Source organism: Gracilinanus agilis, chromosome 2, assembly GCF_016433145.1.
Source record: "Gracilinanus agilis isolate LMUSP501 chromosome 2, AgileGrace, whole genome shotgun sequence".
Lineage (NCBI taxonomy): Eukaryota > Metazoa > Chordata > Mammalia > Didelphimorphia > Didelphidae > Gracilinanus > Gracilinanus agilis.
Genome location: NC_058131.1, coordinates 149273583 through 149290681, shown reverse-complemented (window position 1 = coordinate 149290681; position 17099 = coordinate 149273583). Strand labels below are relative to the sequence as shown.

The 17099-nt window shown below is 36.9% G+C and overlaps 1 protein-coding gene across 1 annotated transcript in view; it reads left to right on the top strand.

Annotated features, from left to right (window-relative positions):
• Positions 1-17099, top strand: part of NINL (ninein like) — a 176728-nt gene that overhangs the window by 56046 nt on the left and 103583 nt on the right. Inside the window, exon 3 of the mRNA XM_044663444.1 lies at positions 16500-16596. Within this exon, the coding sequence (XP_044519379.1) occupies positions 16500-16596 (97 nt within the window). The remainder of the gene's footprint in view (positions 1-16499; positions 16597-17099) is intronic.

The window sequence follows — 17099 nt, the reverse complement described above, 5'->3', positions numbered from 1 at the left end:
TGCTTACTAGTTACATTGTTGAACCATTAGTATTTTAACTAAGCACCATCTCATGTTTTTTAACAAAAAAAATTTTGCTATTTTTAATCACAGTTTTGAAAACAGGTTTTCTTTTTTTTAAACCCATACCTTCTGTCTTATAACCAATACTGGTTCTAAGGCAGAAGAGTGGTAAGGGCTAGGCAATGGGGGTTAAGTGACTTGCCCAGGGTCACACAGCTAGGAAGTGTGTGAAGCCAGATTTAAACTAGGATCTCCCATATCTGGGCCTGGCTCTCAATCCACTGAGCCACCCAGCTGCCCCCATTTTCCTTTGTTTCATGGATTGCAATAAAGTTTGAATTGTTTTTGTACTGTTTTATTTTAATATATAAATCACAAGCAACTTTTCATTGGTTATTTTAATGTTGACTATTTGTTATTTATTAGTCAGATATCCAGTAGCATTGAGATAAAAACTTTTTTAAGGGGCTAGAGAACATGACAAAAGTACAGATATTTTAGCAGCTGACTAGAAGAATCCTCAGGCAGTTTGGATCAAACACTGTACCCTAAGCCAGAAATTTAGATTCTCTTTCAATTTTGATCATTCCCACTGTCTGCACTGCAAATTATCAAGCAAAATCCTCTGGGCAAAGATTTAGATCAGGGTTATCACATACATATCAAATATAGCTGAAGAGAATGTGCTTTTTAGGGTAAGAAGATAGGGAAGGTAGAGGGTATAAGTAAATACTTAGGCAGCCAGATGGGATAATGGATTAGATTTCTGGAGTTGGAGTCAGAAAACTTGATCAACAAGATTTTTAGAAAACTGATTTCTTTTTTAGGGTATATTAGGGTATATCTGGGGTAAGTTGAGGTACAATATCAGGGAAAAGAGTTACACCAAATCACACTATATAAGACCCATGAACAAATGCTACCTCAATAAAATCATCTGAGAAAGACAACTGAACGCCCAGATAATTCTTGGACTATTTATTTCCAAAACAGAGGAAAGAAAGTTAGTATTCTAGACTAAACTTCAAAATATCAGCTGCATGACTTTGGGCAAATCTCTTCCTTCCCTCCCTCACTACAATCCCTTTGTCACGAATTGTTCCCTAATCCGTACAAGGAGGTGATTGAAGAGATGGTTCTTTCCAGCCCTCACCTTGTATGTCTCTGTGTTTTTCACTTGAGAACACAATGCCTTGTAGAATTTAGAAAACAGCCAGAATGAATGCTGGACCCAGTGGTTACAAAACACCAATTATATACCCACATATGCTATCAGAACAAATGATACAGATCTTTAAGAGGAACCTTCTGTTCAGTCTGGTAGTTCTGAGCTCCAGCGATTGCCTGTAGGTCAGACTCATAACTTCACAGCAGAGGGTTATATAATTCCTTGGTGAATGAGGACCATATGTAGAGATAATTGCATTAAAAGTTATATTACCATCTCTCCAAATTCTTGTTAAATCCATTCAACGTTTGTTAGGTACTTACTTTGTGCAAGTCGCTGTACTGAGTAAGTAATGTGGGAAATACAAAGATAAATCAGCCATAATCCTTATTGCCAAGAAGCTTAGAGTTTAACAGGAGAGATGAAGAGTTCACAAATGTATATCATTCAGAGCATGAAAATACATTTGGGATACCAAGAAGCAAAGCTATTTATTAAGCACTGGTTAGGGGTTAAGAGGTATATGTAAGACATTAACTATGTTGACTGACTGAATCAAGATCCCCCAAAAAATCTCAAAGAGCTGGAAGATTCAAAAGAACCAATATTAAATACTATAAAATGGATTGAAATTTTCTTTTAAAAGAATTTAATTTAATAGCTTTAAAAGAAGAATGTGACATGCTGCCTAAAATAACAAATTAAAACCTGAAAAATGAGAGACACATTTAGAATAAAAATAAAGGAATCAATCATGTTTTTTGAAGAAAGATGAAGATTTCAACTTGCATTTGAGAAGCTAGCAGGACATCCAGATACATGGTTTAAGAGATAGTACATTGTCGAAATCAACTTTTTATGATATTACTAGATTTGCTGGATAACTGAGTAGGTTTCGGCTTTACTTTAATATTATTTTTTGGAGGTAGAGTGTAGTTTAATGTTCTTATCTCTCTATGAGAGTGGTTGTTCTTTTTTTAAAGGAGTATAGGGCTTCTGATTCTGCAACAACTTAGAGAATATGGACTAGGTAAGTTGCTAGCTGCTGAAATAGCAGGCAAAAAAAAAGTATAATTCATAACCTCAATGAGTTTACAGTTTAGTAAGGGCTATGCCACATTTATTGAAAGAATACTAAGTATACTATATAAAGTCTTGACAAAGTACGAGAGATGAAGAAAGAGAGAACAATGACTCTCTGCTTACCTCTCTACCACCCCTTCACTTTGTGGACTGCCATCTAATAATGTTAAGATAAGTTTTGGTATAAATAAATCATTTGCCTAGATGAGAACAATGGCAAGAAAGAATAATGCCTAAGTGTTACAGAAATTTCTACGTTTCACCTTGTAATCTGAATTCTGGCAGACAGTTGCTCTGATAACGAACACCGCCAATGCAAAAATAGTGGCCTGGGATTTTCTTCTAACATACCAAGTAAGATAGGATTGAAGAGGTCAAACACAAGCAAGCAAAGAAAGAAGACTTAACTTTTCATGATTTACACTCCGTTTGGTAGAATTGTATGTGTTCCCCAAACCTTAAGTCTCTTCTTATAGCCATAAATTATTTATTTCACCATCCAGTTTTATTTTAAAAATTGGAGAGGAGCCAGTTAAAGGAATACTGAATTAAGAAAGACTCAGGTGAAACTGACAACTAACTGATTGGCTGATGAAGATGTATATGTCAGGAAAAAGACTTCACATAGGAATTATAATACATTTATAGAGTACTTTTAAGGTTTGCAAAATGTTTTCCTCAAGAAGCCTTTTACTATAGATAAAAAAATAGAAATGAGGAAACTGAGACTTTGAGAAGTTATGTGACTTGCCCTCTGTCACCTGGCTCATATGGGTCTCAGTTGGGACATCTGCTCCATGTGCTCAGTGTCATTATTTGATTACTTAAAGGTTCATCTTTCATTAGTTCTCTTGTCTGTATCTTCATGATTGATATTTACCTGTCCATTTCCTCTCATTGTTTTGAGAGTACATGCTCTTTGTCATGAATTACAGAAAGCATCTTCCCAGAGATTAATTTGTCTCCACTTCCTTCTTTATCATCTTTCAATTTTTCCTCAGTGATGGGTTGATATTTTTCCTTCTGAAGTTCTATTTTGTCATTACTATAGCATAGATAGGAATATAGAGAGACTGCCTCAAATTCAGGAAAATGTAGATTCAAATCCAATCTTCTGACACATGCTGACTACCCTAGGCCAGTGGTCAAACACATAACCTGTCAGACTCCTGAGTATAGCCCAAACCAGATTAAAATGTAATTAAGAAATTAATAAATAGTTAACAAAATAAATAAAAATATAACATATTTTATTATATTGCTATATAACATTGTGTATGTATATATGTATATATGTACATGTCTCTGTGTGTATATATGTATGCATGTATGTCATTATGTGGACTGCAGGGATCCTTATACATAGATTAGTGGTTCCAGTTTCTTTTTGAGTTTGACCTCGCCGTAGGCAGCTCTTGAAGTTTCTTGCTGACCTATAATGGTAGAGTTCCCTACCTCAGTGAAATAAGATTGATTTTCCTTTCCTGACCTCTGTCCATCTACTTTAGTCTGAAGAGGTAAGTCCAATCTGTCACATCTAACATCTCGAAGGGAAAAAACCCTGCTCTCGATTTCAGTTCTACAGCCCAACTTAATGATTTAGGATTTAGGAGTAAATAAGATTTAGGAGTGATTCTAAGGTTGATTGTGCTGAGGGCTAGCTAGGAGCTTGGTGAGATTTTGAACAGCAGATATAGTGGATTGTACTTTCCTTTTAGGCTATTTTTTTTCTTGTTCAAAGATAATCTTCCACTAAAGTCCTTTTCTAATGCCTTGGAGGCAAAACTCTACTCCTGAAGAAGAGTCAGCAGGACTGAAAGCTCTGGCAGGTTGTGCTGCCTATCCACTGAAGTTTTGAGTGCTTGGGTGAGCGAGGTGTTTAGGGAAGACTGGCACCTTTGGTGTGAGGGCTTGTTGTGCCCTTTTCAAATGGAACAGGATTAAGGAGATCAAACAGGAAAGTAAAGCTAGAAGTCTTAACTTTTCACAATCAACACTCCTTTTGGTAGAATTGTATGTGCTCCCCAAACCTTACTTCTCTTATTGTAGCTACAGATTTTTTATTCCACAGTCCAAGAACAAGTGAGTTTTACTAATAAAACTGGAAAAGAGCTGGTTAAAAGAAAAACAAGTTAAGGAACAGTCAAATGAGATTGACAACTGATAGCTGATGAAGATGTAATATGTCAGGAAGAAAGACTTCAAATAGGAATCATAATACATTTATTTCGCACTTTAAGGTTTGCAAAACACTTTCCTCAAGAAACCCTCTAATAAAGATAGTGCATTTCAGAAATGAGAAAACTGAGCCTTTGAGAAGATAGACAACTTTCTGACTGCTTTCTTCATTTGGTGTCCACCTGCTACTCATCTCTCACCTGAGGCTCCAACAGGTTGCATCATGTGCAGCAGCCACACCCTGGCAAATCATCTGGGCAGGTGGGTTAAACCACCTCAGATGCAATAGTGAGTTATGAGGGTGTCTGTGCCAGGGAGGTGAAGACTTTTCCTCGTGGAAGGGGCATTTGAGAATAGTTTGTTCCTATGGCCATGAAAGTGTCTGGAGCAGGTACTGTGGAGTGCTTAGAGCTTGGTCAGACAGCAAAGAAGTCAGGATCATCCACTGCATTCTGAGCCATCACCAGTTATCTTGACATTTGTCTTGCTGCTCGATTTCAGTGACTCTGGAAGAGAGAGTGAGACTGATGACTTTGTGCAACTTTGCCTCACTTAAAATCTTATTATTGCAAGATTTATTGCAAGAGTCAAAAGACATCACCAGTTGAGATGGTCCTCTTCAGGCAGGAAGGACAATAGTCACTGCCTGGGCCTCAGTGTTTGTAACCTGACAACCAGCTTAGCTGAGGGTAGAGAAGTTCCTCACTAAAAGTATAACCACCAGAGCACAGAAATTCATAAAATGATCCCAAAGTCCCAGAACGTTAGCTCTTTGCATCAGAGGGCACATGTTACCACACAAATAAAAATGTAATTTTGAAAGAAGTGAAGAATGACAAGGAACAAAATCAGTTCTTCATAGGTTGGCAAGTTTTTCTATAAATGTTGTAAGGATTTTATTTCTAGTTCCTGTTTAATACTGGCAAGGGCTGATTCTTAGGCAGCAAATTAATGTGCCCTGAAATTCCCATGACCTCCTTTGGGGAATTTCCACATACTTTGTTTTTTCAGTACAATCTTATTGATTTAGCAGGCGTAAACAAGCCTGCTTCTTTCTTCTGTGTTTGAATGTGACAACACCTGGGCTAAGCAAAAAATTCTTAAGAGAGAAGTCCCAGAGTAATGGAAATAGCTTCATTATAAGCAACTTGTCTGCTGAGATTTCAGTCTGAATGACTGTCTTCTTTTCAATCCATTTTACATTTTGCCTTTCTTCTTGTTGTTCAGTAGTGTCCAACTCTTCATGATCCCATTTGGGACACACAGATAAGTGTCTGAGGCCAGATTTGAACTCAGGAAGATGAATCTTTCTGGCTCCAGATCTCCTACTCTATCCACCTGTACCACCCAGCTGCCCCATTTTGCTGTGTAATCCTTATACACAACTCTGATCACATCATTCATCCACTCACAGCTTTCAATGACTCTACATTGCCTATTGAATTAAGTTGAAATATCTTAGTCTAGTATTGAAGATGCTCCACAATGTAAACTAAAAGCTTTGTTTTATACTACTCTTGACCTCTGCTTTCTAGTCAAAATAGACCTCCTTGCAGTCCCCTATAACATATGCTAACTTGGGGTCAATAAAGACATTTCCTCCCCCCCACCCCGTAATATTCTTGTGGGCAACTAGGAGGCACATGGTAGCTAGGTGGTACAGTGGATAGAGTGCTGGACCTGGAGTCAGGAAGATTCCTCTTCCTGAATTCAAATCCAGCTTCAGATACTTACAGCTGTGTGACCTTGGGCAAATCACTTAACCCTGTTCTCATCAGTTTCTTCATCTGTCAAATGAGATGGAGAAGGAAATGGCAAACTATTCCAGTATCTTTACCAAGAAAACTCCAAATGAGTTCATGAAGAGTCAGATAAAACTGAAAGGACTAAACAACAAAACATTTTTATATATTAATATATTTCTAAATTATTATTATGTATACTAGCTCTTTGAGGCTTAATTTCACCATTTTTAAAATGGTATATAACAATGAATGTAAATCACATTGTAAAAAATTTAAAAGCATCATATAAATGTCAGACATTATTATACTGAATTACCTAAATAAATTTTTGTAATCTCCCAGATTTAGGAGTTCTCTTCAATAAAACAGATGGAAAGATATATAAAGCAATTATTGAATGTTTACTATATTCCCTGTACTCAATGTGAAATACAAATACAAAGGGAAAAAAAGATCATCCCTGACTTCAAGGAGATTACTAAATTCTGAGAATGCTGATATAGGTAGAGGAAATTAGCTGCCTGGGGGTAAAGTAGAGAAGCAGGAGAGTTATGGATTGGGTCTCAGGATTGACATCAACTCAAGTGGCATGAGTGCTTCCTCAAATGGAAGAGGATTCACTAGTCAGCAAAGGAGGCTGTAGGGGTGGAGCTGTCACCATAATGAGAAGCCTATTCTGGAAGAGGTAGAAAAGTCCTTAGGCAAGTTATAGCCTGGGATTAATTTGAGGAGATGCAGAGCATAATTCATTCATGCCTGCTCATCTTGTTCATCTGCTTTCACAGCCTTCTATAAGTTTACACACAGGTTCTATCTGGAATCCAGTGTACTGGATATCTTTCTCAACTTCTCTTGACATCAAATGGATTGTCAATGTGGGGTTCAGAGCCTTAGCTGTTATTATTAAATATTGCATTTTCCTTCCTTTTTATGTTTGTTCATACTATCCTCTGTGTCTGGATTGCCCTATATTTCATTGTTCAAAATATGCTTCCCCTCCATTTCTTCTTGTTGCAACCCTACCCGTTCACTGGAAGCTAGCTCTTTTTCAGAGCCTGGTCCTCTCAGTGGCAAATGACCTTTGCCTACCATGAATACTCACAATATCATGTTTATACTTATTTTATCACCTCATACATGGGATGATAGTATTATGTAATGAAAAGAGTAAGGTACTTGGACCAAGAACCCCTGGATTTATGGCCTGGTTCTGATATTATTGTCTGTGTGATTTTGAGTGAATTACTTAATTACTCTGAACTTATTTCTTCCCCTGTAAATGCCTTATAATAATCTTAGGGCTACCCTACTTATAGATTGTGAGGAAAATTCTTCATAAATGCGAAGTGTTTTTAATCTTGTTGTTTAGTCATTTCCCTCTTGTCTAACTCCTTGTGACCCCTAATTTTTGGCCGAGACACATATGTGGTTTGCCATTTTCTTCTCTGGGTCTTTTTGACAGATGAGGAAACTGAGGCAACCTTGGTTAAGTGATTTGCCCAGGTTCATTCAGTTTGTAAGTGTCTGAGGCTAGATTTGAACTCTGGTCTTCAGGACTCCAGCTCTATCCACTATCTGCCCTTAGGTTTTTAAAAATTGTATTCTCTTTCATATTATTCATCTGTCAATGGAGGGAGTAGTAACCACATTGATGAAATCATAGCTTTTTTAAAATACTGAGGAAATAAGTCCATGCCCAGATTTGCAGCCTTGTTGTCTTACAAATGAAATAGTATTTGTAAAATCTAACACAGTACCCAGGATATAGTAAGCTTTTAATAAATGCTTATTCCCTCATTCTTTTCCTCTCTGCCTTATTGTCAATTTACTTATCCTACTATATCTCATAGATTTGCCAAATCTTATTGTTTTATTTGTGCAAGATGTCTCATATACATTGTATTCGGTCCAATCAAAGGGCTGCTGACTTAGTCCAGGCCGTCATGATCTCTGACCTGTATTATTAAATATTCTCTTAAATGGTCAGTCCTTGCCTCACGTCTCTCCCCACTCTAGTCTTAATCCAGTACAGCTGCTCCAATGATTTTCCTAAAGTCTGACTGTATCCTAAACAATGCCTCTTCCAGTCAATAAACTCCAGTGACCTCCTATTGCCTCTAGAATCACATATAAACTCCTATGTTTGGCATATAAAATATATCAGAGCCTCGTCCCTTCCTTTCTGTCTAATCTTCTTATATATTGTTTCTTTAAACAAACACTATAATCTAGCACTGCTATCCTGCTTGCTCTTCCTCACAGATGACACTCCTCTTCCATCTCTGTGTTTTAGTACTTAGCCGCCTTCTACACCTAGAATATTCTTCCCTCTCATCTCTGCCTCTTTATCATCACTGGCTTTCTTCAGGACTTAGCTGAAGTGCCATCTATCTCCTTCTGGAGGCCAAATTACTTGTTCCTGCAGCTGCTAATGCCTTTCCTTCTAAAGTTAACTTTGTCTCTATTTTGTATAGACCTTATATATATTTGAATGTGTAGACATTGTTTCCCCCATTAGACAGCTTGAAGGCGCTGAATGTTTTTACTTTCTTTTGCATCCCCATTGTTTAGAACTGTGTTGGCCACATAGCAAACTCTCAGTAATTGTTGTCTGAATGATTGAAATCATTTACACCCAGGTTTTATCAATGATAAGTTCCATGGTGGCAAGATTGTATTCTGTTTATCTTTGTAGTTTACTCAGCACATACCACAGTGCCTTGAGCTAGAAAGTTCTTTACTGTTTGTTAAATGACTGAGGTAATTGCTTCCTGAATCTTTGAAAAATGAAGGAAAGACATTACAAGTAATGTACAAAAATGTAGTACAGTAGTAAAGCATTGTACTAATAGTACTGTAATTTGGAACTGAAATGACTGATCTTTTGATGAGACTACACTTGATTAAGGGGATAGTGGTGGTAATGAAAGCTTTCTGAACACTGAGGAATAAACATTGCTCAGGAAAGCGAAATCCTTAATTGTGTTAAAGGTATTTTGTAGCTGACCTGTTTCTATTTTCATTTTTCTTTGAGGGTACACATAATAGCCAAGTTCCACCTTGATTATTTTTTTTTCTTTAAAAAAAAAAATATCACAGAATCGGGAGGGATCTCAAGAGATTTTATCTGGTCCTACCTTTTCCCACTGCATGGATCTCCTCTACCATATCCCTAATTAATGGTCTCCAGACACTGCTCAAACCCTTTTCATGATGGGAAAATCATTGCCTTCTGAATAATTCATTCTGCTGTTGGATAGTCAAATTGTGAGAAAGTTCTTCCTTATATAAAGATAAAATATGCTTGTTTGTAACTTTCATCTGTTGGCTCTAATTCTGCCCCCGGAGAGAGGCAAACAAGTACAATTTTAAGAATAGTTATCACCCTTCTTCTCCCTCTCCTTTTTCTTCTTCAGAATAAACATTACCATTTATGTAATATCTTTATGCCTTCAACCAATACTCCACTGATATCGTTTGTATTCTGGTCCCCTAATTCCATCCAAGTAAGTTAAATTTAACATCTGTTTATTAAAACATCTACCATGTGCTGGGTACTGTGTTGGATGCATGACTCTTTATGTGGAGGCTCTGTTCCCAGACATAATCAAATATTGTGTTATTAAAGTTTATTAATGCCTTCTTGGTTGCCTACAAACACTCCCAAAACCTTGGCAATCCTTAAAAAAAAATCTTTATTTGACTCATGTCCTGTTCAACTACTATTTTACATTTCTCCATTGGCAAATATCCATAGTCATTTCCTCTATTGCCTTACCATCTACGTCACTCAACCCTTTCCAACTTGGCTTATGACTCCACCACTCTCCTGAAACTGTTCTGTCAAAGGTTTCTAAGAACTTTTCCCTTCTGTATTTGTTGGCAATGGTCTTCTTTATTCTTTGTATTTCATTTGACATGGTTGATTACTCCCTTTTCTCTTTCATGGCTCCTCCTTTCTTTTGTGACTTTGTTTTCTTCTGGTTTGCCTATAGACCATTCCTTCTCAGTCATATTTGCTGAATCATTATCCTTATTCCTTCCATTAAGCAACTAAGAGTATACCTTAAGGCTCTGTCTTAAGACCCTCTCTAGATGATCTAATCAGTTCCAATGGGTTAAAATCTGTCTCTACACCTAATCTTTGTCCTTGAGCTCCATTCCTACACAACAAATTTCTCAATGCATATCTCTTAGGTGTCCTGTTGGCTTTTCAAGTCACTATTTCCCAAATCAAATTTATTATCATTTCTCCTCCCCATTAAACCGCCATTCTTTCAGATATTTCTATTTTTAAGGCATTATCTTTCTGATTACCCAGTTTTGCAACCCTGAAATCATTCATTAGCTCAACATCAAAGTGTTTTCCAGCTTTTGCTAGTGATATCCCTGCAACATTCTTCACATCTGTCCTTTTTTTCCTCATTCATAGTTACCAACCTATTTCAGACTCACATAAAGGCATGCTGTAAGTTACTTACTCTGCTTCTTCAAGTCCAGTCAACAAGCATTTATTAAAGACTTACTAGGAGGATATTATATATAGCAACCCGAAATATTGTTTGAAGAATGACTTGTACAGAGAAAGAACTGATAAATAGAAACAAACAAGATATAGTATGTATGTGTATGTGTATATATGTGATATATGTGTGTATATGTATGCTCATATATATTTATTAAGTGATGCCTTCTCTAATGTGAGGATGAAAGGAATGGTAGGAGATGCCTGAGAATTTTTATGTAACAAACACATATATTAAATTTTTTAAAAGACTTACTATATACCAAGCACTGGGGATACAAAGGAAGATTAAAATGCGTCCTTGCCATCAAAGAACTCAAAATCTAATTGAAAAGATGATATGTGAATAACTATGCATGTATAAGATATATACAAGAGAAACTGGAAATTACCTCAGATGGAAGGCACTAGTATTAAATGGGACAAGGAAAGATTTTTTTTTTTTTACAGAAGGTAGGATTTTTTATAATACTTTAAAAGGAAATCAGGGAAGCCAGAAGGTAGATATAAGGAGGGAAAGAATTCCAGGTATAGGGGACTTCACAGATTTTCACTAGAGTACCTCGTTTGAGAAATGGTAAGGAGGCCAGTATCATTAGATTGCACAGTAAGTGGAAGAGAGTAAGGTAGAAGAAGACTGGATAGGTAGAAAGGGTTGAATTTGAAAAGAATTTTAAAAGCCAGAGAGAGGATTTTTTTACTTGATCTTAGAGGTAAGAGGGAGCCACTAGGTTGAAGAGAAGGGGTGACATGGTCAGTATTGTGTTTTAGGAGGATAATTAGGATAGCTGAGAGGAGGATGGACTGAAGTGGGATGAGAATTGAAGTAGAGAAACCAAACAGAAGATTATTATAGTCCAGGAGTGCAAGCCAAGATGAAGGCAAGCAGCAGAATGGTTACAATGTCAGAGGAGAAAATGAGGCTTATACCAGAGATGTTTCAAATGTATAGAATCTATAGCAGTGGTGTCAAACTCAAATAGAAATGGAGTTATATACTTGCGGGCCACATATTGACTTAGATTCCCACTTACTAACATTATCTACATTTTACTGTATTTTTATTTATTTTGATAAATATTACCCAATAGGATACTGATTCACTGTCAGTGTAGTTATGAATTGATCTAGCTATATTGGAGAACAATTTGGAACTATGCCTGAAGGGCTATAAAACTATGCATACTTTTTGACTCAGCAATACTATAAGCCAAATAGATTAAAAAAATAGAAAGAAAAGAAAAGAAAAGGGACCCATACATACAAAAATATTTATAACAGCTCTTTTGTAGAATCAAAGAATTTTGAAATTAAGAGGATGGCCATCATTTGGGGAATGGTGAACAAATGGTGGCATATAAGTAATAATGAGCAGGATGGTGTCAGGAAAACCTGGAAAGCCTTATATAAGCTGATGCAAAATGAAGTGAGCAGAACCAGAACACTGTACACAGTAACAATGAGATGACCCAACTGTGAATGATTTAGCTATTCTCAGCAATACAATGATTCAAGACATTTCTGAAGGAGTTATGATTAAAAAAAAAATACTGTCTACCTCCAGAGAAAGAACTGATGGAATCTGAAAGCATATTGAAGCATATTTTATAAAATTTTTTTTCTTTTTTGATTTGTGTTTTTCTTTTCACAACATGGCTTATATGGGAATATGTTTTGCATGACTATACATATATAATCCATATCAAATTGCTTGCTTTCTCAAGGAGGGAGGGAGAAGGAAGAAAATTTGGAACTTAAAATTGTAAAAAAGAATTTTAAAATTGTTTTTACATGTAATTGGCAAAAATATGAAAACAAATACATAAATTGTTCCCAATTGCATTTTAATCTGGTTTGGGGCCACCATTCTCTGATCTTCAAGATTAGAATCTTATCATCCCAGGAGATTGCATCAGTCTTGTTACTCATAAATCATCAACACTCTCATTACTTTCTACTTACCTTTTTTTTTTTTTTTTTTTTTTTTTTGAGGACTAGAGGGTGGAGCAAAGGACTTTTAAAGCTTTTATTTAAAGATGGTTTCTAGGCCAGCCATCTCTTCATTTTCCACTGGTTGTAATCTTTTGTACAAGATTTAATGTCCCTGTAGAGTAGTTGGGGATCCTCTTCATCTTTTCAGCTTCCTTTTGGGTTTTTTCTTTCCCCCATTAGCTTGTAAGCTTTTTGAGGGCAGAGACTGTCATCTTTTTGTATCCTCAGCAATTAGAACAGTACCTGGCACAAAGTATGTGGTTAATAAATGTTTGTTGTTCATTCTAAGTTTTGAGAAAGGACCTCATGGGGTGATGACTTAACTTGCACCTGAATTGGACTTCAGCGAGGCAGTTACACAAAGTCATCAGTTTCACTCTCACTTCTAGAGTTATTGAAGGCCAGTGGCACACCAAACGTTAGGACAACAGATGATGGCCTGTGATGCAGTAAATGACCATGGATTCTTCCATATCTGACCAAAGTATCTGCTTTTTTCCGCCTTCATGGCTTTTGGAACAAATTGTTTTCATCTATACATTCTGTCGGGGAAAGTCTTCACATGCTTGGGGCAGGCAACCCTTTAAGTCACTGATGAGTTTAAGGCCTTTCAGTTACCCTCAACCTAGTTTAGCTTGTCTGCAGATATGGTTTTACTGGGGTATGACTGCTATACATGCTATAATTTCTTGGAGCCACAGGTGAGAGTTGGGTAACGGATGGACACCAAAGGTGGATGAGCACCTTTGAAAAAGGCTTGATAAACCTTCTCACCAGAGGTATTAGTCCTTTCAGAACAACTGAATGATTGTCTGAAATGGTGGAGGGTGAGAGTTAAGTATGACACAGAAGTTATGAACCTGGGTGACTGATAAGATTGGCCATTGCCAATAATAGGGAATTTCAGAATAGGAAAGAGTTTGGGAAAATGGGGAAATAATGAATTAAATTTTAAGTTTAACATTTCTCTGGTGGATGGGAGAAGGTAGATGACTTAGTGACTTGAGAGCCAGGCCTAGAGACAGGAGATCCTGGTTTCTGGACTGTTAAGATTAAAATTCACTGAAGACTGTATAATAATTCATAATTATTTATTAAATAGTGAGAAGTAGGCCTATCACATGGGCTGTGGCGTAGCTGACCTGAGTTTGTGACTTAGCTCTCGTCCTCATTCACTCCCACTGCTTGGTAAGAATGGACTGTTTCTCGGCCATAAAAAGACCACTGCTTGACCAGAAAAGGTCACTGAGCTTCCTTTAGCCACAACTTATACTCCTGTGATGTCACTTTTTTTGAGTTTCTCCAATTGGACAGACATGACTTCAGTCTGTGTCAGAGACCAGTTTTCCATATGTCAGGAATCATGTGGGACAAGAGGCAAGCATCCTTCCAGATGCCAGGAAGCTGTGAAGCTTTTGTTGTCCTTCCAGAACACAAATGCTCTCCCCCTTGCTTTTAACTCAGCAAAAGGGTGGGAGCTGAACAGAAACCCAATTTGCTAGAGAAACACAGCAGGATTGATCTTAGGGTACCAAGATAAGGAAAAACTAGTGTTCAATTTTTATAGGCATCAGACACTTCTTAGCTGTGTGACCCTGGGCAAGTCAATTAACCCCCATTATTTAGCTCTTACTGTTCTTCTGCCTTATATCCAATATATCATAGGCAACACACCATATTGATTCTAAGGCAAGTAGTAAGGGTTTAAAAAAAAAAGATATCTGTGAGATATCCATTAAGTAGTTGGACATTCAAGACTGGGAATCAGAAGAAAAGTTAGAGTTCACTAAATGCATCAGAGTATTATCTCCCTTTTGGGTTTCTCTACTTCCAGTCACTTCCTTATACAACTCAACCCCCACATGACTCCCAAAAGGTTAGATTCTGTTACTCTTCTACTCAAGATTCTTCACTGGTTCTGGGGTTGATTCTACTTTTTGGCTTTTATAGTCATTCACAGTATCCCTTAAGTTCTATCTAAGCTGGCTTATTGGTTCTTCAATGGAATTTGCATTCTATTTCCCACCTTTTTGTCTTTGTGTAGACTTTTCCCCCATTCCTGGGATATAACTTCCCCTCATTCTTGACTCCTAGAATCCTTACCTTCCTTCACACCTTCCTTCACACTCAGCTATCACACCAGCCCTACAGAAAGCATTTCCTGATTCCTTTGATTAATAATGTGGACTCTGTCTTTCTCCCTGTTCTCTTCCTCAAATTAACTTGTTTCACTTATTTGTGAATATCTTGTATCCTTCCAATATAAGTTCCTTGAAGACTGACTATTTTTCATTTGTTTTTGAAGTCAGGAGACCTGAGTTTGAATCTTGCTAAATGCCAACGACCCTGTTCAACACTGGGGATATAAATACAAAATCAAACACAGTCCCTATGGGGTTTAGGGGATGGTAGACATGGTAGTGAAGAAAGTGTACGCATGGAGGGCAAGCTCAGTGGTGAAGAGGCTATAAAATAAATGCTTAGAAAGGAGAGATTGAAAAGAAGTATGGTTGAACCTTTCCTAAAATAGTGGTCTGGTAGAGGCAATCACCAATCAGGAGAATACAGCCCTGGGTGAAAGTTCTTCCTTGGCCCAATGAAATGACTATTAATTAAATAGTATATTATTATAGCCCTATAAAAATAAATATGAAAAATATAAGAATGGAAACATAAATGATATCATGTAAAGTGAGATCAGGAGATCATGCTGTGACTGTTACAGATATATGAAAAGAAAATGAAGGCAAAGAAAGGGACCCCAAACAAACACATCTTTTGTTAATTTACTTGGTTCTTTGTTAAATTCTCAGATTTATATAAATTCTTTCCTTTATTCTTTGTTTTGTATTTTTATCTGATGATTCATGTTTTGCAGTTAGTAGGCTTATCATTTTAAAATGTTACAGAAAAGAATGAATGAAAATACCCAGATTCAAAGGGAAAATTCCACAGTTCTAGAAATGGGAGTTCTGGCTTGATAGCTGTTGAATTTGAAAAGACATTCAAAAGACAAAAAGCACAAAACTTTGAGTCAGAAGAAATGAGTTTTTTTTTTTTTTAAACCATTACCTTTTGTCTTGGAGTCAATACTGCGTAGTAGTATCTGCGTAGGCAGAAGAGTGGTAAAGGTAGGCAAAGGGGTCAAGTGACTTGCACAGGGTCACACAGCTGGGAAGTGTCTTGAGGCCAGATTTGAACCTAGGGCCTCCCATCTCTAGGTCTGGCTCTCAATCCACTGAGCTACCCAGCTGCCCCCCAGAAGAAATGATTTCTAATCTTGACTCTACCACTAACTGACTAGATGTCCTAAGCAAATTACTTTACTTCCATAGGCTTCAGTGTCTTCATCCATAAAATGAGGGAGTGGGGCAAAGGACTAGAATATCTCTTGAGTTCCTTTTTTTTTTTTTTAAACCCTTACCTTCCATCTTGGAGTCAATACTGTGTATTGGCTCCAAGGCAGAAGAGTGGTAAGGGTAGGCAATGGGGGTCAAGTGACTTTCCCAGGGTCATACAGCTGAGAAGTGTCTGAGGCCAGATTTTCTTGAGTTCCTTTTAATAATCTATGAGTCTAAAATTATAGTCAAATGGTTAATCTGAAGAAAAAAAAGAAGGAAAAAATTTTGCCCAGAATGTGATGTTCTTGATATAAAATGGCATTCCTGCATGTATTCTGTTATGCTATATGTGTTTTCAACAGATGCAAATTTCACCAGAGAGGAGAAAACATCAGAGAGTTAAAAGTATTAGTTCCTGATGGTTTCTTTAAGATGTTGAAAAGATTTCCCTAAAATTTTCCCAGGTAAACTTTGACGAATTTAAAGAAGGCTTTGTGGCTGTGCTGTCATCAGAGATCAATGTTAGCACTTCTGATGAAGATAGTAGCTACTTGGAAGCAGGTGAGAATATGTCCCACTTGTGTCTTCGACTTGTTTTCATTGTTTGTTGCATTTTGAGGACATGATGTCTTAAAGAAAGTGTGTGGGCTTGGGGTACAGGAAATCTTCATTCTGATTCTTTATCTCTTCCTGATAAGCTGGGTTGTGTAACTTTGGGCAAGGCTTATCTTCTATATTTGTTAATTTCCTCACCCATAAAATAAGAACACCTTCCCTATATATCTCAAAGGATTGTTATGGGGTTTGGATAGAATAATGGATATGAAGTGAATATTCAGCAGAGGTTATAGTAGCCCCTCCACAATAATAGAGGATAGAGTCTAGCTCTTTAGTTCAGAATGCTACCAACATTTTAAGTTCATTCAGTAGAATCCTATAAAGATTCTAATCTTGGTAAGTAGCTAGCACCATTCTTATAGATTTCCCATGTTCAGATCAGACAGCAATACTTCAGTTTTTTTTAAAAATCCTTACCTTCTGCCTTAGATTCTATACTATATATT